General features: G+C 51.5%; 2 protein-coding genes and 1 long non-coding RNA gene across 5 annotated transcripts in view; 2 read left to right on the top strand and 1 right to left on the bottom strand.

Moving 5' to 3' along the window:
• On the top strand, nt 1-11,673 carry LOC122463253. The gene is made up of 2 exons (XR_006286437.1): nt 1-122; nt 11,605-11,673. It is a non-coding gene; the product is annotated as an uncharacterized LOC122463253 (long non-coding RNA).
• On the top strand, nt 1,661-11,531 carry MAD2L2 (mitotic arrest deficient 2 like 2). Its single transcript, XM_037881176.2, has 9 exons — nt 1,661-1,769; nt 3,994-4,045; nt 4,741-4,859; nt 5,505-5,576; nt 7,219-7,319; nt 7,462-7,556; nt 8,266-8,339; nt 10,031-10,123; nt 10,905-11,531. The coding sequence occupies exons 2-9, from the start codon at nt 4,006-4,008 to the stop codon at nt 10,944-10,946; spliced, it is 636 nt and encodes a 211-aa protein (XP_037737104.1). The 5' UTR covers nt 1,661-1,769; nt 3,994-4,005; the 3' UTR covers nt 10,947-11,531.
• Nucleotides 11,674-12,536: 863 nt separating the features above from the next.
• Nucleotides 12,537-20,759, bottom strand: part of LOC102946605 (F-box only protein 6) — a 119,769-nt gene continuing 111,546 nt past the window's right edge. For all 3 annotated transcript variants that reach the window (XM_043531707.1, XM_007053699.4, XM_037881174.2), the window contains exons 2-6: nt 20,320-20,599; nt 19,343-19,469; nt 18,535-18,630; nt 17,840-17,975; nt 12,537-14,669 (exon numbers count right to left, since the gene is read on the bottom strand). In XM_043531707.1, the coding sequence (XP_043387642.1) occupies nt 14,523-14,669; nt 17,840-17,975; nt 18,535-18,630; nt 19,343-19,469; nt 20,320-20,599 (786 nt within the window). In that variant the 3' untranslated portion in view covers nt 12,537-14,522. The remainder of the gene's footprint in view (nt 14,670-17,839; nt 17,976-18,534; nt 18,631-19,342; nt 19,470-20,319; nt 20,600-20,759) is intronic.

The following is a 20,759-nucleotide window of genomic DNA, read 5'->3' on the forward strand; positions in this document are numbered from 1 at the left end:
TGGGCAGTGGGGGTTGGCTTCAGCCCCGGGGCCCCAGCAAGTCTAACACTAGCCCTGGCGACCTCATTAAAAAGGGGTCATGACCCACATTGAGGTCTCGACCCACAGTCTGAGAACCACTGGTTTAGACACAACAAAGCCTGCATCTTAGCCGGAGGTTAGACTAGATCAGTGGTTTTCAAAGTTTGGATCACAACCCAGTACTGGGTCGCCTTGCTCAGCACCCAGGGACCTTGGCAGCTGGCCAGTAAAACCTAGTAGTCCTGACCCATTCTGACACCGTGCTGCGCCCCAGAAGTGGCCAGCAGCAGGTCCGGGTTGTAGGCAGGGGGTGCCATGGGGCTCTACACACTGTCCCTGCCCCGAGCACCAGCTCCGCACTCCCATTGGCTGGGAACTGGCCAATGGGAGCTGGGGGTGGGGGACGGCACGGTGCCTTCAGTCGAGAGCTGCTTGGAGCCACTTGCGTGCCTCCGTCTAGGAGCCGGTCTTGCTGGCCGCTTCTGGGGTGCAGCATGGTCTGCGGTGCCAGGATAGGCACTATGCCTGCCTCTGCACCCCAGCTGTGCCACTGACCGGGAGTCGCAGGACGTAAGCCCGCACCCCAACCCTGTGTCCCAAGCCCTTTCCCCAGCCCTGAGCCCCCCTAAACCCGGAGCCCCTTCCTGCACCCCAACACCCTCATCCCTGACCCCACCCCAGAGCCTGCACCCAGAGCCTTGACCCCCTCCTGCACCCCTGCCCCACCCAAGAGCCCCCTCCCACAGCCTGAACCCTCATTCCTGGCCCCACCCCGCAGCCCCACACCCAACCCTCTGCCCGAGCCTTGAGCCCCCTCTGGGTTGGGGGCATCAACAATTTTCTTCAACTGGGTCACCAGAAAAAAAGTTTGAAAACCACTGGACTAGATCCTTGCGGTCCCTTCTCACTCTATGGTTGTATGATTATATGACAAAGCTGAAATGCTGTTCCTATATTTTCTTATGTAATGTAAGAACTCACACCTGCAAACCTTTACCTTCGTTGGCAGGAATAATTCTTAGGGAAATCAATGGGAACATTTGTGTGAATAATGGTTTGCAGGATTGGGCCCTAAATTCCAGAGTATGTCCACCGCTCTGAGTGCAGCATTGCACATCCGTACGGTGCTTAAAAATTAGTAGAAAAAAATATGAAAGGGACTCACTGAAAGCCCTTGATCAAGTCACTCACCTCTTTGTGCCTCAGTTTCCCTATCTGTAAAATGAGACCATCAGATGAAGAGAAGCATGTTAGTGCTAAACTCAATTTCAAGCGTGTTACTAAGGAAAGAGCTCTGAAATGTGTTTGTTTTTAAGGTGATTTTTGAACCCCACAGTGTCGTCGTCTCCCCCGGACTCCCCTTCAAAGGCCTGATTCAAAGCCCCTTGCCAGGCTCCCAGTCCCATTGCCTTTGGCTCAGGCCCTGCCTGTCCCGTGGGAACACGCACTCTGGAGACCCTTTATCTGAAGAGGAAGGGACACCGCGCAGCTGGGCTCACAATGAGCCTCCCGCCCATGGGGGACCCCCCCACCCGGAGATCCCCACACCAAGCTCGCCAGGGCCCCCGGCTCCCCCAGCCCCGGGCCCTCCAGCTGTGAGCGGCCGGGCGCCGCGGGAGCTGAGCGCGGCGGGCGCTAGGACCCGGCGGAAGGCAGGGGGCGGCGAGGCACGTCAAAGGGCCGCGCCGGGCGGACACCCCCCGAGCCTGGCAACGGGGCCCCGGGCGGGGAGCGGCCGCCGCCCCGCGGTAAGGGGGTGCCGGGGGGGATAAAGGCTTATAATGGGGGGGCCGCGCGTGCCCCGAAAGGGAGAGGGGGTGGAATGGGGGGCCGCTCCGGGGTGCCCCAAAAGGGAGAGGGGACTGGAGTGGGGAGGGGCGCCCCGAAAGGGGGAGGGGACTGGAGTGGGTAGGGGCGCCCCGGGGGTGCTCCAAAAGGGGGAGGGGGGCTCCGGGGGTGCCCCGAAAGGGAGAGGAGGCTGGATTGGTGGGGAGGGGGGCTCCGGGGGTGCCCCGAAAGGGAGAGGAGGCTGGATTGGTGGGGAGGGGGGCTCCGGGGGTGCCCCGAAAGGGAGAGGAGGCTGGATTGGTGGGGGGGGGCTCTGGGGGTGCCCTGAAAGGGAGAGGGGGCTGGAGTGGGGGGGGCTCCGGGGGTGCCCCGAAAGGGGAGGCACGGGGGAGGGGGGCACTGAATGTGCCCTGGAATGGGAGGGGGTGTTGGTAGGCTCGGTCCTGCGTCTGCCCTGAAATAAGACCAGGGGGGGCCCCTGGGGGGGCCCCCCCACCCTGACCCTGTTACTGGAAGGTGCCAAATTTCTCACAGAAACACCCCGCCTCCCCCCCCCCCCACTGCAAGGTGCCCAGCGCAGGGGTGGGTGTGGGGGGCAAAGCGGCCCACCTGCTGCCCCGGAGAAGCCCTACCAGGGGTGGCCTTGTGCCGTGAGAGTGAACCGATCACCAGGGGGTGAGACGGGGGTGCACTGCTGGGTTCACGAGCGACTGCCCCCGATTGCCAAACCCAGGTTTGCTCAGGCTCCTGTCTGGCCAATTGCCCTGAAAATATATATTAAAAAAAATCTGATGGTACCAAATTAAAGTAGTAATAATGTCTCCATTGACAAGACGCTCAGCTTCCAAACAGCATCATTAAGAATTCAGACACCCTCCATCCACTGGGACCTCCCAAACCCATTGACAAGAGCCCTGCATTGGGCTGAGTGGATCAGTACATTTTCCTATCTACTATAACCCAGGGACACACCTGGGGCCTGATCCAAAACCCACTGTAATGGAGGGAAGGACTCCTGTTGATCTTGGTGGCTATCCAGGTCAGACCCATGGCCCTCTGTCCTCACCATAGTAAACCTTATGTTGGGGCCGGGGGGAGGGTTAGGGATTAAAAACTGTGGTCTTGTCCTGCAATTGTCCTCAGGTGTCTGCAGGATTAGGGTCTTTGTGAGAGGACTGATGGTCTGAGGTTGAAGGTACGAGCATGAGACACTGGAGAGCTGGGTCAGTTCCCTGCTCTGCCACAGACTCCCTGTATGTCCCGGGGTGGAGGCCTAGATTTTTGTTAAAGGTATTAGGTGTTGCTGCGCTCGGTGACCGTTGATGGAATTTAGGTTCTGAAGTGTCTAAATCCTTTTTGGAAATGAGATGTAGTCTTCTAAATCAGTTAGGCATTGCAACACTGAGGGCAGCCCTGCCTAATACCTTTAAAATCTATGGCCTTAGTCTCTCTCTGCCTCAGTTCCCCAGATAATGGCACTTCCCTACCTCCTAGGGTGTTGTGAAGATAAATACATTAATAATTGTGAGGTGCTCAGCAACTGTGTAACAGAGGCCGTATAAGTACCTCATAGGGGAGGGGAGTTGGTTTCATAAAACACTTTTTTCCATGTCAATACAATTTTGTTTGGCTTTAATCCTTCCCCTGCAATGTTTGCAACTCAAGCACTGTTGCATTTTGTTAGGGCAGGAGAACCAGAAAGGGAAATGGACAAAACTGAAACTGACTAGCATATTTTCATTGCCCAGGCTAATGCAAAAAAACAAAAACAAAAAACCCACCCCCAAACAAAACAAAATCACAAATCCCAAAACATTAACTAACAAACAGCACTCCCACAAACAGCAGAAACCCATCTGAGTACATTCAGATTTGCAATTTGAGGCGTTATCAAGAACATGAGGACGGATGTCATCTTGTGCAAAATTATGATTTGTAACCCACTATCGCTTTAACTGGGTTCCCGAGATCGGATCTGCGAGCAATCCCCATGGCAATTCAAGTAGATGGGGGCTATGCGGCCTTTGGAAATCAGGACCTTTGTTGGTTTGTGTAATAGCAGTTAGTGTGCGCACAAATATCTAGAGTGTGGATTTTGCTGTGGGTATGGAGGTAACTGGGGAGAGGGATCTGAATGGTGCCATGAGCTGAGAGGAAAATACTCCTTTCCCAATTCCTTCCCAGGTTACTGGAAAGATGACCACCCTCACTCGGCAGGATCTCAACTTTGGACAAGGTAGCAAAGCACGCTGCTCTCCAGAAGCTCACGAGGCTTCTTGATGGCACAGGGAGTCATGTGGAGGTAGAGCTGGCTCTGCCTTGGAGTGTTGGTCTTCTACCCCTCAGCTACTGCTGCGAATGGGGTGAAACGTGTACGGGGAAAATGGGACACCTTTATGCCTTGCTGGTGGGTTGCAGTATTGCAGGTTAGAGGTTAAGATGACCACTGCAGCTGCCCTGTTGTGATCTTTGGAACTCACAATCTAAGCAGGGGTAGCTCTGGTCTCATTACTTGGAAGTGACACCTGTAAGGAGCACTTATAATCCTTGTCAACTTGCATAATTATAATATCTTTACATGGGTGTATCATTCAATTCTGCCTTCTTCCAGTTCACCTGCAGTTTCAACGGGATACAGGATTCTTCTTTACTTCCGGTCATAAATGGTTGTATAGTGTTGCTGTGGTGTTAAATGGCTGGCGCATTCCACCCTAGAGGTGGTTACATCTCAGTGGTGAATGCCGTGATCTCAAGGGTAAAACACTTTGGGAGGACAGTCATGTCACTGCAGTTCATAAAACAAGCAGTGTACAGATAAGATGATGATCATGGGCAGCAGTTAACCAACAGATTCCTGCAGCCATGAAATATTTGCTGGGCTTGTTTTTCTTCACCTGCTTTGCTCCACCACCTCTTTGTTCTGTTCTCCAGTGGTTGCAGATGTTCTCTCTGAGTTTCTTGAAGTGGCTGTTCACCTCATCCTTTATGTTAGAGAAGTTTACCCCATTGGGATCTTTCAGAAGAGGAAAAAATACAATGTACCAGTCCAGGTAGGAGTCTCTCCTGTAGCTCTATGGCTATGAGGAAATACACAGTTAAGCAGGGAGCATGCTGTATGTTCAAAAGCACTATAGAAGAGGCAGGTATTATTGTTAATGCTTAGGCTCAAGGAGGTGCTATTAGAATGGCATTTGTGGCCATGAATGAAATATTAGGGGTTAATTTGTTCTGGCTGGTGCCTAACTGAATTAGCTTATATTTGAACAAACGCAAACCCTGAATTATTTTCAAAGTGAATTGAGTGGTCCTGAAAAGGGATGAAGTAACAACCCTGGAGTTTGAAGCGTTACACTTATGCACAGAACAGATAGATCACAGGCAACAACAGTACAAATTTCTCCCATGCTGCCCCCCCAGTGTGCTGTAATGCTGGCTGGGAGGGACTGTCTCTAAGAAAGACCAATTGTGAGGTGGACACTGGTTGCGCTAGTTGTCAGCAGACACCACTAGACTTATTTCCCCTAAGCCACTGCATAGTCATCAGATGCCAACAACTTCCAGTCACCACTTACCTCTGCTGGATTTGAACTGGCAACCTAGTGGTAAAATATTCCATCACAGTAGCAACCCCCTGAGGCCCTGCAGCCCACCAGCCCTTCTGCTATTTGATCTGAGTTCTCATTCTGTTTGCACAGATGTCCTGTCATCCAGAGCTGAATCAGTACATCCAGGACACGCTGCACTGTGTGAAGCCACTGTTAGAGAAGGTGAGGCCATGCCAGAGACCTCGTGCTGGGCACATCCCCCCGCCCCAAATGCACTAGTCACAAATAGAGAACTTTAAAATAAATTGTCTTGATATTGTGGAAACAGGATTTGTAAGCAATCATGTTTTCTCTGTTTGGTGCAGAGATTTGTATAAAGCAGTGCTCCCTGAACTTTTCAGGGTCACATACCCCGTTACCCTGTCTGCACCTCACTCTGGGGGCCGGGGCCGCAGCTCCCGGGGGGAGTGGGGAAACGCGGAAAGGGGTCCGAGGCTGAGGCCGGGAACGGAGCCACAGCCAGGGGTTGAGCTTGTGGGTGGGGGCTGTGGCCAGAACCATGGCTGGGGGCCAAGGCTGGGAGCGGGACTGGGGACAGGGCCGGAGCAGAGCTGGGGGCAGAGCAGGGCTGTGTGGCGTTCTCTCCCTGCCCCCCATGGGGGCTGGCCCAGGTCTGCCACTCACTCCCCCCCCCAAGTTCTTCTGCACCCCCCTAGGAGGGATGCATCCCACAGTTTGGGGACCACTGGTGTAGTCCCCACAGCCAGGGTCCAGGTTTGGTGGTGGTCATTTATTTAGGTTGAAACAGGTGAAGGGACACCAGCAGACTGCTAAATATATATATGTCCTTAACTATGGTATGTTACAAATGATTAAAACTGAAACACTTTATATTTAAAAAAAAAAAAGGGGGGGGGTTTATAAATCCTGAAGACACTTAGTCACAAGTAACTTTAGTCATGTGAACAGCCTTATGGAAGTGAGGGAGACTATTAATTCAAGCAAAGTTAGACACCTGCTTAAGGCCCCAATCCTGCAGTGAGGTCTTGCTGTGCAGAGTTCATTGCCTTAGTCTGTTTTTTAATCTTCGCAGTTTGGCATTCCTCTCCCTTTGGAAGCTTGAAATAGGGCAGTTTCACTTCCTGGTTAATTTTCATCAATTTCACTTTTGAGCATTAGCCACAAAGCTGCAGTAGTTGGTAGCCAACGCTCCAGGGGAATATCATTGGTTTATTTTTTTAAGCACTCTTTGTAACTCAATAAATAATAGTTTGTTGGCTTAAGGATTTTTAAACGCTTATTTTTACATGAACTAAATTATGGAGCCAAACTTGCCTTACTGGTGCCCCTTTGAACTCTGCTTCTTTGACACGCTCCCTTTGTGGATTCTCTTGCTCTGAGCATGTGGAAGCACAGTATTACTGTACTACTCCAAGATACTTGGGCTGAGTGTGTGACCTGTCCTCTGCCTTGTATTGTCCATGAGTTGGGAATGTATATATTGCATGCCTTGTGTCTAATCCCCTGTGGGAAGTGCAAGCCTATGATGGCTGCACATCGCCTCTCCATGTAGCAGTAGCCAGAGCAGGAAATGTCCCATTTGGTGGATTGCAGCTCCCTACAAGTCTTGGGGGTAGTCCCCCAACAGGGATCTCGTATCCAATAATAAACTGATAAGGCATTTGATTGTAGTCAGAGCAATCCAGCGGCCTTTCTAAAGCACTGGGAAAACACTGAAGGGATGTGGGGTTAGAGCAGATAAGTATGTTCCTGATTAATAGGGAGCATCAGAGACGGGGATGGGGGAGCAGAGGAAAAGGGACAGTCTGGCGGAGAGCTCCTGACCCGGTGTCTGTGCTTGCAGAATGATGTGGAGAAGGTGGTGGTAGTAATCCTGGATAAAGAGCACCATCCAGTGGAGAGATTTGTCTTTGAGATCACTCAGCCACCTCTACTTTCCATCAGGTAAAGGTTCCCTCCTACCAGCCCAGTGCAGCCAGTGCCTGCTTCCCTCTCCCTGTGTTCGACTTTGGGAGCTGATATTAGAAACAACTACCCCTCCCTTTGGGCCAAGGATCTCCCCTAATGATCTCTGTCTCCTCCCCAGCTCAGACTCGCTGCTGTCCCATGTGGAGCAGTTGCTCCGTGCCTTCATCCTGAAGATTAGCGTGTGTGATGCCGTGCTCGACAACAACCCCCCAGGTAGGACTGAAAGCATTCCCTTTATAGGGAGGGATATGACGGCTGCTCCAGTGATAGCCTTGCTGCCGGATTTTCTTTGCGTAAGGGGTGGTAGAATATCTTTCCTGGACAAACACACTAGAGAGAGTTTGTTTTGCATAGCTGGGCTCACTGCCACCCAGACAGGCAGAAATGGAGATTAAAAAAAGGTACAGGGGATTTAATCCCCAAAAGATCACAGGGCATGGTGCATATTAGACATATGCAGCATCACTGAAATGCAACCAGCTCTGGGTGGAAGACAGCAGCCAACTGGTAAAGAGCATCCCGCTCAAGAGGTGAGGATAAAAAAAATTTTGATCACGAGCACTGGAGCAAAATCCAAATCCTATAAAAGGTGCCCTGGGCCAGTTGCATCAGGGGCCAGGAGGTGGCAATAGGTTTACAGGAGAGGGGAAGGTGGAGACCATGGAGGAGTCCACGGTTTCTGAATTGTGGTGCTAAGGAGAGCACTAGCAAAGTCCAGAGAGATCAGAAAATGACAGGTTACCTTCCCAGTCCCTTTTGGAAAGGAACATGTCTTGGTATTTACCTAGCTGTGGATGAAACACGCAGAGGAGCTAGCTCTGTCTGGGCACTGTCTAGATAATACCCTGGCCCCTGTTACCTCCCAGGCCTCTGGCCGTATGATTACAGTGCCTTCCTCTCATCTCTGCCCCTTCCCTTGTAGGCTGCACCTTCACTGTCCTGGTTCATACACGGGAGGCTGCCACACGAAACATGGAGAAGATCCAGGTGATAAAGGTAGGTGATGCCTCTCTCTGCTTGTTGCTTGCAGTGAGCTGCACAGTAAAGAAGGATGGAAGTGAATTAAGGTGCTGCAGCTCTGGATTCTCCTTTCATCAAGGGGGGGGACTATATTATTGTTCCCTGGAAGGGTTGGGCCACAGCAATTCCTGATGTCTAGAAGAGTTCTCCAAAGACCTCTCCTTAACAAGGAAGGTGTGAAATTTTGCACTTGAAACTTACATGCAGTGTCGCAGGTGTCTGGCCTTTTGAGGGGCATTGGGCCCAGCCACGCCTGCGACTGATCAGGTGATTATAAAAGCTAACAAGTAGCCCAGTTGGGAGAGCTGCAGGAAGGCTCCTGTTGGAGACCCTTGGACTAGGGCTATAGGAAGTAGGTTCGCTCCTCAGGTGGGACCTAGAGCAGGGGTTCTCAAAATTCATTGCACCGTGACCCCCTTCTGACAACAAAAATTACTACATGACCCAGGGAGGAGGGACTGAAGTCAGAGCCTGCCTCATCTCTGCCACCCAGGATTTGGGGGCCAAAGCGCTTCGGCCCCAGGCAGGGCGCCTGTAATCTCAACCCCACTGCCCAAGGCTGAAGCCCTCAGGCAGACAGTGGGGCTCAGGCTTTGGCCCCAGCAAGTCTAAGCTAGCCCTGGCGACCCCATTAAAATGGGGTTGCGACCCACTTTGGTGTCCCAACCCACAGTTTGAGAACCGCTGCCCTAGAGCAAGGTAGATCCCAGGCAGATGACCTGTAGGATTAGGGAAGAGCCGCCAGGCATGGGAGGTGCTGACTGGCAGCCCCTGGGTCAGGGGAAGGGGACTAGTTTGAGATGTGGAATTTACCAGTTATACGTGAAACAACTCAAGCTGAAACCCTATGAAGAAGGCCCTGAACCAGACAGCAGGCAGGATGGCAATGCCCCTAAAGCCGGGTGGACAGACCAGCAGCCTACGTGCATGTTAGCTGGTACATCTTTACAACACCCCACTGGGGAAATAGCATACCTGTCCTCCAGATGGGCAAGTCACTAAGGGCTTGATCTTGCAAGGTGCTGAGCCCCCTCTCCCCTATGGGATACGTAACCCACTTTGAGTTCGTATGTTGTAGCCCCAGTGCAGAGGTAAAGCCTGAAAGTGGAGGTCTGGGGAGGGAATTGGAGGAGGAGATTGAGGTCTCTGCGGGCATAGGGTAATGAGCTCTTAGTAATAGGAGACCTCAGCTCAGCCTCTGCTTTTAAACCCTGGCTGAGGGATGGGCGGGGTGGGCATTGTCAGTGTGTGGATTAGCAAGGTTTTCCAGTATAAACTAGTCTTTAAAGCTGTGGGATCCCTGTTACCTCCCCAGCCAGGCTGGGTTGCCCACCTCATGTCCCTCTGCTGAGGCGTGTGCTCTGTCTCTGCTCCTCCCCTAGCCTGATCTATGGTCCCCCTCAAATCCTCATGTTCCCCTCTTCCCCCCCCCTTCCCCCCCAAGTCCCTCCTTACTCCCTTACCATGGACCCCATGACTGGGAAGGAGGGGATGGGGGGAGCACTTGTGGGGTGCAGAAGGCCAGAGGGAGGGGCAGTAGTGGGTCCCTGCCGCCTCCACCCACCGCTGCTCCCATTTCCAGCCCTCTGAGGAGCCCAGAAAGGGAGGGTGCTTTCTGCAGTTCATGGCCCCTGTTCTGAGGAAGCCTCTTCTATTCCTGCCACCAGGATTTCCCATGGATCCTGGCAGATGAACAGGACGTGCACATGCATGACCCCCGGCTAATCCCCCTGAAGACCATGACCTCGGATATCTTAAAGGTGAGCGGAGCGCTCTAGCCCAGGCTGGCACGAGCGCTACGTCAATCTATGCAAACTCCCTGGGGTGAGGGGAACCTGTCTCCTGCTGCCGTCATCTACCGGGCAATGGCTTAACACTGCTGTGATGTATCTTACCCCAGCACGAGCTGCTGACACAGGAGGCTGGTATTAATGAGTGCACTGAGCCCAGGCAAGCGTGGGAGGGCAGGACCTTCCCCAGCTAAAGTACGAAACCTGTTTGTGGCAGGATGCACTGACCCTATTATCCCATCACCAGTAAGTTCAGCCTGGTTCAGCCCATCTGCGTGTACAGGGGCCGTGGAGTGAGGTGCCCAATGGGCAAGCCAAAGAACACCCAACCCTGCTCGTCAGAGGTGAGAGAGGCCACGGCCCAGCCACTGCTGGAGGGCTGCGTTGTAGGTCCCATCTGTCAAAGCTGTGTTCTTTATTGCAACCCCTGCCCACTAACAGTCTGGGGGGGGCTGAGCACCTCCTGGAAATGTGCCCAGCATCCAGAATTCCCCTTGGGAACTGTCCTTGTGAAGGATTAGGCCCTAGAGCAAGAATAAATCTATGGGGTGAATCCTTAGCTTTTTTTTGCTGCCCCACAGCACCAGCTCACACCATCTCATACAAATAGAAGACCTGTCTGGTTTCTTCCCTCTACAGTACAGTTCCCCTAAGAAGGTATTAAACCAATACTGCCAGGGCTATTACCCTCGCCCTGTTAGGTTACCCTGCAGGGTTACCTTTGTGGATCCCTTCTGTTACTCTCTCCTAGATGCAGCTTTATGTAGAAGAAAGAGCCCACAAAGGTACCTGATGCTGACTCTTCCCATCACCTTCAACCTTGGCCAAGCCTCAGATCTTCCAGCGGAATCCAGTGTCTTCTAGGGGGATGCAACTTACCTTGTTCACAGGTGCTTCTTCAGCTGGCTTCCTGAGTGACTTAATGTCCTTTGAGCAGCTCCTGCCGGCCATGCTGCCTATGGGTTTAAAGTGCTCTTACCGCCATACATAGAACTGACTCCTACGTGTGTGTGTGTGTGTGTGTACGCGCAGATTGTCACAGCAAATCCACAGTTGCAAAGAGTGAGGGATGTAGCGTAAACTGCAAGTGGGACTCAGTGTACTTCTCCCTTGCTCTTTATGATCCCGATTTAAGCCTCAATAGGGCAGCTCAATTTCACATTGGTACTTGTATGTGCATGTCCATTCTGTGTACGTACCTCTGAGCATCCAGCTGGATAACTTGGGCGCGTTCTGTTGGAAGCCTAAGCTCGTGGGACTCCACTGAAATCGCTCGACTTACAGCAGGGATGAGTGGGGCCTTATCTACAATGTGTGTCCACTGTGAGGTGAGTGATCTGTAGAGTTGTCAATAAATACTGAGTGAGTTCTACCATCACGGAGCTAGCCGGAATTGTGTCGAAGGCGGCCTGCCCCGGTGTGGTAGATGTACAGGACTGTACTGGGCAGAGTACCATTTCACTCTGTGACCAAATATAACTGGCACCATTGCACCCAGTAGACTTGCTCTCCATTTTCAGCGTTAGACACAAGTGATGGCCCCATGTTTCCATGGGAAAGTTCTAGGAGGGATGGAGAATGTCCCTTGGATTCCTTTGGAGTCCCAATCTCCTCATGTACATATACAGCTCCAGAGGGAGAGGGATCCAGCCCTCCGATCCCATGGATCCCCAGGAAACTAGGGCTGTGTGCACAAGGTGTTGGGACACACCCTGTCTAAATCACAGCTACTTTGGTGACATGCTGCCACCACTCAGGCTTCTCTCAAAGAGCGGAGGTTCCCATGGCAAAGGTAATACAGCACCAGCCTCTTGCCTCTCTATGAAGGGTCTCCACTCCATCCTGTGGGGGAAACAATAGGCAGATGCACTGTCCATATAGCATAGGCCCAGCTGCTGCCGCCCCCGCCCCCCCCCCCCTCCAAGTCAGGGCCCTCGTTGATGTGCAGTGCTGTTACTCTGCAAGCTGGAGTCTGCTCCTTGTCTGTGCTCCTACAAGAGGAGTTTGAGGGAGGGGTTTTTCAAAAAGCACTTGAAGGCGCTCAACTCTGTTACCATTGAAACTTATGGCAAAACTCCCATTGACTTTACTGGGAGCAGTGGTAAGTGGGATTTCACTTAAGTCTATACAACACCCTTTAGAAAAAACATGGTTGCAGAAGGCCTTAAAGGGGCCCACAGAATCTTGTAGTGGTGAGGGTAGAAAAGGGAAGAGCATCGTTTGATTATTGGCCCCTAGACTGTGTTGGCAAAGAAACACCTTTACTTAACTGAGCTCCCTTGATGACGAATCAGTCAGATAGCCAGCGTGGAATCACCTGATGCCCTACTCCCAGTAGCCGAGAGCAGAACTCCATTAGACAAAGGAGAGTAAAGAAAGAGACTAGGAATATACATATCACTTTATTCATTCCTAGTGGCTCGCCAGTAGCATAAGCACTTCAGGTGTAAGGCAGACAATTTATGAAGAGAAAAATAACCCCTCTTTTCCTCACCCCCAACTCCCTTTCCTTGGTGCTAGGATCACTCTGCACCTTCCCTCTATCCACACACGAAAGCAATTATGCCCAGGGCTAGCGTACAGGGGGAGAGTTCTCTAGAGCTACAAACCTGGTCTCCTCAGCTTCACTTTCCTTAGTCAATCTGCAGCTATCACCCAAGGCTGAAATCAGGGTCTAGTTTCTTTCCAAGCTGTAGGAAACATGGCAAGGTGACATACAGGGGGAAGAGGGCTTAAGTCCAGCTGGTTGATTCACTTTTCAGCATATAAAAGAGGCTGTGCAATTTTTTGTTGTTGCTTGCTTTACACACTACACATAGGAGTCTCACCTTATTTTCCAAGGAAGCGTCTGTGGCTGCCTGGAGAACCCAGATGTTTGATTAGAGATACCAAGAAAGCACTTTAATTCAGACTATTAACAGTTGGAAGCAAAGCTCTTGAAAGATTCAGAACAACCCTAGCTCCTAATTTAGGGGGAGAGAGAGCTAGTGTTCCAAAGCAAAGTGCCACAGTAAAGTAGGGAAAACAACAAAAGGTCCCTGTCCACATGTGGTCCCCTGAGAGTCCCTTCAGGCCTTAACCACTGACCACAACCACACCAGTTCTCCTTCACCACCACCCTGGTTTATTGTATTTTATGTTTACAGCAGCAGTAGGCAAAACTACAGGCCATATGCGGCCCGTCAGACCGTTTAATCTGGCTCTCAGCTCCCACTGGGGAGCGAGGTCGGGGGTTTGCCCTGCTCCGGCACTCCCGCTGGGGAGTGGGGGCTTGCCCAGCACCGGCCGGCTCCCAGGACTCAGCCGAAATGACACCCCCCCCCCCGGCTCCTACGTAGTACGTGGAGGTGTGGCCAGGTGGCTCTGCACACTGCCCCGTCTGCAGGTACCGCCTCATTGCCGGAGCAGAACATGCTTCCGGGAGCTACTTGTGGTAAGCACCACCCAGAGTCTGCACCCCTGAGGGTCCCCCAATCCTCTGCCACAGCCGAGAGCCCCCTCTTGCACCCTGAATTCCTCATTTCTTACCCCACCCCAGAGCCCTCATCCCCTCCCACACCCCTATCCCCAATTTCGAGAGCATTCATGGCCCGCCACATGATTTCCATACCCCAATGTGGCCCTCAGGCCAAAAAGGTCCATTCCCGGTTTACAGCGAGCCGGCAGCATACCCTCACCCAGAAGCAAAGGGGGACAGGAGTAGTAGCAGCCAGTTCTGCCTTCCTCCAGGCTCCCCCTCTTCCTTCCATGGGTGTAGCTGCTGGAGATATTTCCACCCACCAAGCCCCTCAGCCTTACCCCCACTCAGTTAACTGGCCTCCTCTGCCAAGGGCCTGTCTTTCAATTAGTGTGAACAGAGGAGGAGATGAGGGACAGGGTGCTGAGTTAGCACACACTGTTACATCCTCCCCCCGCCCCCTCAAGCTCTTAAACCTGTCAGATATTCTATAGAAACGCTCAGTTCCTGCCCCCTTTGAAGATCTCCTTTAAACAGGTGCTGCAGGTTAGACGAGGCAGATTCCTTGGCTGACAGGAGCCCCGGAGCACACATCCTGTCATGGGAAAGACACTTGGCTGCTTGGCCTGGCTGATGTCCCTGGTGAGAGATGCATGAGGAGAATGTGGAGTCGCAGGGAAGACAAGTCACTTCAGAGGGCAGAGCTTGTAGGAGGCTTGGTGTCACCCAGGAGCACTTGCTCTTCAGACAGGGTATGAAAATACAGTCACGGAGAGGCTGGGGGCAGCAAAAAAACCAAAACGCTGACACCAGCCCAAGTCTGAACTGGAAGAGCTCACGTAGATTACCTCAAGAGCTATGAGCGGCCTTTTGATTCCAGAGCCCCGAGCCGGCACCTGCCCCATGGCCTCTCTACGGTGACATCCCTGGCTCAATGGTGATGCTGCTGTTTGTCACTCTGCACCCATACCATCCTGCCCAGAACTGGGTGTCCTGTCCTCCGTGTTTGAACAGGATGTGACGAACTCCAGCCTTGTAGTTGTGGAAGGTGTAAGAGATCTGAGGGGAAAGAAAGGGGAAAAAAAAAAAATCTTTCATTTTGCCTCAGGAACTCAGCCCTAGTCCTGTGACTGTGAGCATGTCTGTACTGCAGAAATCTCAACAATAAGCTGCCAGTCTCAGAGGCAGTCAGCCCAGCAAGAAGGTGGGTCTCAGAGCCTGGGCTCCCACCCAAGCGGGCTATTTTTAGCTCTGTAGCAGGAGCCCAGGTCAGGTGACCCAGGCTTTGAGATGTGCTGCCACAGCGTGGGGGTTTGTTTGGGGGGGGGTTAAACAGTGTAGGCATCCCCTATGGTAAACTAAGAGCTCCGACCTTGTGCAGAAATTAGCTCATGAACATCCTCTCTCAGCTGGAAGAGAGAGGGGGGCTTGTGTTGCTCTAGACAGAAAGCCCGAAAAGGTTAAAATAAAGTTCCACATCAAAAATCCAGGCCCTGTCTAGCCTGCAAGCCTCCTTGATGTCCGCAGTAGGATACTAGAGACCCCAACTTCTCCCACATTCAGTTCATCGGGGCAGGGGATAAGTGGTGCAGACGGGCCTGGGGCGTTTAACCACTGTTATCCTAGCCACGGCACTGGAAAGGACGTAAGCACCTTGCTAAATCAGGACCTTGAGCACCCACTCACGCTACTGCAGGTGAAGAATCATCACTTCATGGTTTCAAACCAGTTGCAGGGATTTTGACACATCTTCCATGAAATCACCGCGGCCTGGTCTAGGTTACTAGGTTTAGGCTGCTGGTGTGCACCAACCACTGCCTATCCTGCTGGCCAGTACTGGCTCATCGTTTCCCTGTGCAGCCCGTCTGGATCCCTCTGTCATGTGTCTTATATTAGATTGGCTGCTCTGTGGGGCAAGGCCTGTCTTTCTGTTCTGAGTTTACATCACACCTAACGCAATGGGTCCTGGTCCTTGACTCAGGCTCTGAGGCCCTGTTGCAACAACTAATGATGATGATTTACCAGCAAAACTCGGCTTCTGTCGGCACAGCCATGCACACGTCTATGCTCAAATCTGAGTCCTGCCAGCACAACCTTGATCTCCCGCCAGTGAAGTTACACTAGTTTGAGTGACATGAGCCCATCCACCTGGACCAGTGCCTGTGTGGATGCTCTATTACCTACACTGGTACCAAGAGTCCTCCAGCAACAGGCCCATGATGCCCCTGTCGCTGCAGCAGTGACCGCTCTGCTCCACGTGTTGAACCCCACGCTGCGGTGACTGGAAGCTGGCCCCCCCTTTAAGCCCACCTTTGCTGATAAACCATTCTAGGGTAGGCAAGGCCTGAGGCTGACGTCACTGCACCAGTTACATTGGCTTCACATTTAGGAGGTTTATCCTCCCTCCCGCCGCCGCGTTGAGAAAACATGGAAATAAAGTGAGCACCCACAAAATGCCACCTCTGAGATCTACCCTCTCCCCCAGCTACGCTGCCAGGAAAAATCAATCTTCCTCCTAAGTCTAAAGTTAAGAAAAGCAAGCAGAGAAACACTCTCCACCCTCCCTACCTGTTCAGCTCTTTATCTAAGTCATACAAAGCACACACCCAATTTCTTAATCCTTTTCTGGTCACCTTTATCAAACTTCCCTTCTTTTTCTGACAGATCAGCTCCCCTTCCCCCCTCACTCAGGGCCAGCTGCTGCTTAGCAATCACTCCTCTGGCTGCTGCCTCTCCCATCTTAAGTAAGGTTGAGGCCCAAGGCAGGCACCTGAAAATACTTTCAGGAAAGAGGAACATCACAGGCCTTAAAACAAAGGGTGCAGGGAACTCAGATGCAAAATTAAAGACACACTAAAGAGGAACTACTAACATTTGACTCAGATCGGCTTTTCTATACAAATAAAAAACTGCTTTGACAAAAAACTTATAGCAATATGTTCAGAGAGGATTTGGAAATGCCAGTGGAATAGCTGGTTGTTAGCCAACAGTTCCTGGCAGCATGAGCAACCCAAACAGGAAGAACTAAGAGCCTGAAAGTGAAACTAAACTGGATTCACAGCTTACACAGTGTAGAAAACAAATGACATTACAGGGGAGGGGAACAAAGATCAATTTTCAAAGCTTTTCAATTAATGTTTGATGGGTGATTTGGTGCCAGAGCTAGAGAAATCTGTTTACAGTGTGATTACTGTTAAATTCCTGTAGTGGCAGGTTTATTTGGAAGTATTTGGATTTTAAATTTTCTCCTTTAAGCCTTGCAAACCAACCAACCAAAAAGTTTTGCTAAAAGCAGGAGACAGAAGTGAAACTACGTGGGTCTAGCTTCACATTCGCCATGATGAAAAAGAACCAAACTAGAAGAGGAATCGGCACATTCAATTTTTAAAGTGCTCAGGTTTTAATAATAGGGTTCGCAACAGTCAGGACATTTTTTAAAACATAAAATAAAAATGATTCCTCCGACAATCGCATTGTCTACACTGGGAATTACCCGATTTCAATCAGTTGTGGCCAGCAGCCAGCTTACATGCTCAAGAGCAAACCCTCCTATACACAAGGAAAGCTGCAAAGTCAGGGCTAATACACAGAACAGACGCGGCCAGTGTCCCTTAAATTTAGGGTTTATCTACACAAGAAAATTGTTCCAGTATAACTTCAGGTGCTAAAATACTCTGGTGTGCTCTTACTCTGGTTTAAGAGTGGCTTATCTGTTTAGTTTAGTTAGATTAGGAACAGGTTTAAAACAAACCAAAATAGTGTCTACACAGTGTCTTGCCCCAGTTTAACTATAATGGTTTAATTCAAAATTAAACTGGTGCAACTTTCTTGTTTAGACAAGGCCCTCAAAACGTCATGATAAAGTTGGTGAGGTTCAAGAAGTAGCTTTGCTCCAGTCTCAATCAGAAGAATGTCCACACAAAGCACGAGGGACATGACTGGTCATGTTCTCTATTTGCTCGGCATTTATTTCACACCTCCATGTTGAAATAGATGCGGGAAGCGCTGAGCATCTGCAATCCCTACTGAACCTAGCTCACTCTCACACAGCTGTGTGGCTTCTGCAGGGCCACTACGGAATCACTTTAGGGCTGGATGCCCACAGAGAGCAGATGTGCTGGGGAAGGAGGACCCATTGCTATCCCGCCACCGTTCAGATTAGTCACATGTTAGAAACACGGCACTGATTTAAAGCTGCTGCCCACACAGCTACTCCCTGGATTCCTCACCTCTCTCCACTCAGCATCACTCCATTGCTCTATGACCACTGGTTCGGGTCGGAACTCGTGAAGGACGATGTAGTCTGCAGAGAGCAGCTGCACAGAGAGTTCATAACAGCACCCACAGTCAAACCTGGCAGCATACCTGGAGAGACAGAGAGAGGTCAGGCACTGGGAAGATACACACACCTGCCGGGACCGTCACCCTTCTGGGGATGCCCATTGCCAGAGAAAAGCCATCCCTGCTCTTGGCATGGCAAGGGTTAGTCATTTTATACAGGGGCTCGGAAATGGAGCTGAAGCCTACCAGTGAGATGGGAAAGCCAGCTTGCACCCCTTATTTGTAATGGCATCGCCAGTTCTGTAGTAACCCAAAGGTGGTATTACTATTACCTAGCATTTTTCTTCAGAGTACCTCAAAGAGCTGTACAGACCGGGGAGTATCATCATGCCCTGGAGGGGAAACTGAGGCACGGACATCATGTGAGCCAGTGACAGAATTCTGGAGTCCTGGCTCTGTGACTTTCAACACTAGATCATGACCCCTTCCAGACTCAGGAACAGAACCCAAGTCTGACTTGTTCTTTATTAAATCTTTACAGTCCCCGGAGGTAGAGTCAAAGAACTCCACTGATGTCATTGCAGCTGAAATCCAGAGTTGTCCTAGCATATGCAGAGAGCCTAGTTCTTATGCACGCACTCACCAGTCCTTGACCATAATATCAGGCCGTATTTCATCCATCAGCTGATCCCAGTAACCCTCTTCCTTTAGGTTAATGAGCTGAGACTTTAGACACTTCCTGGGAACAGATCATGTGAGTTTTTAGCATCACATGCAACTTGTATTTGAGCCTATTTCTTCATCTCTCCACTGGAGTTTAGTGGTTCTCTTTAGTTAAAGCCCAAGGCTCATCCCCAGATTAGTAACACCCAGGTCCCGTGCGGTACATGCTGCTAGCCCAGACAGCACATGGTGTCAGGGATGCTGCAGCAGACATCCTGCCCACTCAACAGCAGCTAATCCTCACTTTTGACCCCTACTCAACTGCTTTCATTGGGGATCGCTGGACCCAGACACACACACAGAGTCTGAATCCGACTGTCCCACAGGTTTGGAACAAACTCCGTTCCATTTTACTGGCAAAGGACTGCGAGGAAAGCTTCTGTCTAGGTTATAACCCATTTCCCAAACCTTTACACAAGCTGTTTGGCCAATGCTTCTATCAGAAGAGAAACAAAAATCTGATCTGTGAGGAGCTTCCCGTCTCCACCAAAAAACCTCTACTGGTTTTGTAGCCATTGGGTGCCCCTGAGACATTGCCTGGGTGGCAGTATGCCTCATAAGAGGGCAGAGAGGACGCTCCCCCTGTATCTCCACAAGGTAACTAGTTACTTCTTCCTCGTTCTATTCCTGGGCCCAGCTCCACCCGCTTCCACCCGTTCTCAAACTAACAGCCAGGGTGCCCTCTTCCCTCCAGGGCCAGTTTCAGAGCACAAGAATCTGATTCTTACCCATAAGAGGTGACAAAATATTTGCGCACTTGTGGGCTGGGAAAGTCTCTTCCGTGATGCCCAGGCAGGTCCTCAACTTTCCATTTATCTCCCTCGTTCGGTTTCAGATTCCAGAACTGAAAGCTCTCTAGGAAGGGATCAGAAAGGGGACAGTGAGGCCACGCAACGGAGGGCTAATCCCCAAAAGGGAGAGCAGAAGGGTCGGAGAATGTGAAGTTTTCAGCCCCCACCTCAATTTTCCGCAAGCATCTAGTTTTCACTTTAAAAAGCAAGTGGCGGGGTGGGAGGTGGCAGCTTTGTCCCCGGGATATCGCAGCAGACTGGGAATCCATTCCCAGTGATTTCAAGGTGTATTTAGTTTCTCTGCTGCAGAGTCTCCTCCGGCCTAATCTACCCATGTCTTCCATGGGCGAGCCTGGCCGTCAGCCAGCACTCCCCTAAACAGCAGCATTCATTCACAGCCAAGTGCTGGAGCACAGACCAGGCCCCCCAGCAAACCGACATGCTGCCGCCCCTTTACATCAGCCTTGTACCAAAGGCTCCCGCTACACACTTCCACAGGAGCGCGAGCCTGCCCAAACCCCTTCGCCTATCCTAGAGCGACCTGAGGAACAATTCCCCACTGCTCAGCTGCACTGGGGCCACCGCAGGCTGGGGGGAGTGGAAGGACCAAGGGTGCAGCAGCCGATGATTTTATCACCGTGTCATTTAAACTGGCTACCCACTTGCATGCTGTCGAGGCCCCGCCTATGCTGGAGATTTGTCCTGGTTACAGGTGCAGCTTTACCAGCCTACGCTAGCGGTTGCACCAGCGCAGCTGGATCAGTAGCCAAACACAGATGGCTGTAGCCAGGGCAAATCCACAGCGCAGGCGAGGCCCGAAAGATTAGGCCTTGGGCAAGGCTATGAACTGACCAGCCTCCTAGCTGCTGGGGAATTCCCCTCCCACCCCCACTTTCCAATAAAAAGGAACAAACCTTCAGCACAGGGATTTTTGAGTAAGTTTTTCTTCAGGCTGCAGAGGAAGTAGAAGATCTTCCAGTCCTGGATAGTCTTGTCCCACTTCTCATGATTAAAACCCTCCCGCTGGCACTTGCGTTTCCACACAGTGGCTAAGTTGATCACATCCCGCCACAGGACACAGACAAGCCGGCAGTTACAAATCAGCTCCCGGGCGGGGACCAGGGAAAAGAGTTCCACCAGGACATCTTCAGGCAGGTCACCGATGTTTGCCATCTTTCTTTGGGCCCCAGCAGCCTGTAATGCAGGCCAGGGAGAGAGTCACCAGGCACGGTCCGCCCAGAAAGGGTGTGAACACAATAAGCAGAGCAGGTCTCCCATTGAATTGTGGTGGGAGAGGGGAAAGGCAGGAGGAGGAAAGGGAGTTAGGACATGGAAGTCAGATTTATAAAGCACT

The sequence above is a fragment of the Chelonia mydas genome, chromosome 18 (assembly GCF_015237465.2).
Source record: "Chelonia mydas isolate rCheMyd1 chromosome 18, rCheMyd1.pri.v2, whole genome shotgun sequence".
Lineage (NCBI taxonomy): Eukaryota > Metazoa > Chordata > Testudines > Cheloniidae > Chelonia > Chelonia mydas.

Excerpts from the sequence above, each read along its gene's own strand:
- MAD2L2 (XM_037881176.2), top strand. The coding sequence starts at position 4,006 with ATGACCACCCTCACTCGGCAGGATCTCAACTTTGGACAAG. Across the intron at positions 7,320-7,461 it reads CCACCTCTACTTTCCATCAG|CTCAGACTCGCTGCTGTCCC; the intron begins GTAAAGGTTCCC and ends TCTCCTCCCCAG. Across the intron at positions 7,557-8,265 it reads GCTCGACAACAACCCCCCAG|GCTGCACCTTCACTGTCCTG; the intron begins GTAGGACTGAAA and ends CTTCCCTTGTAG.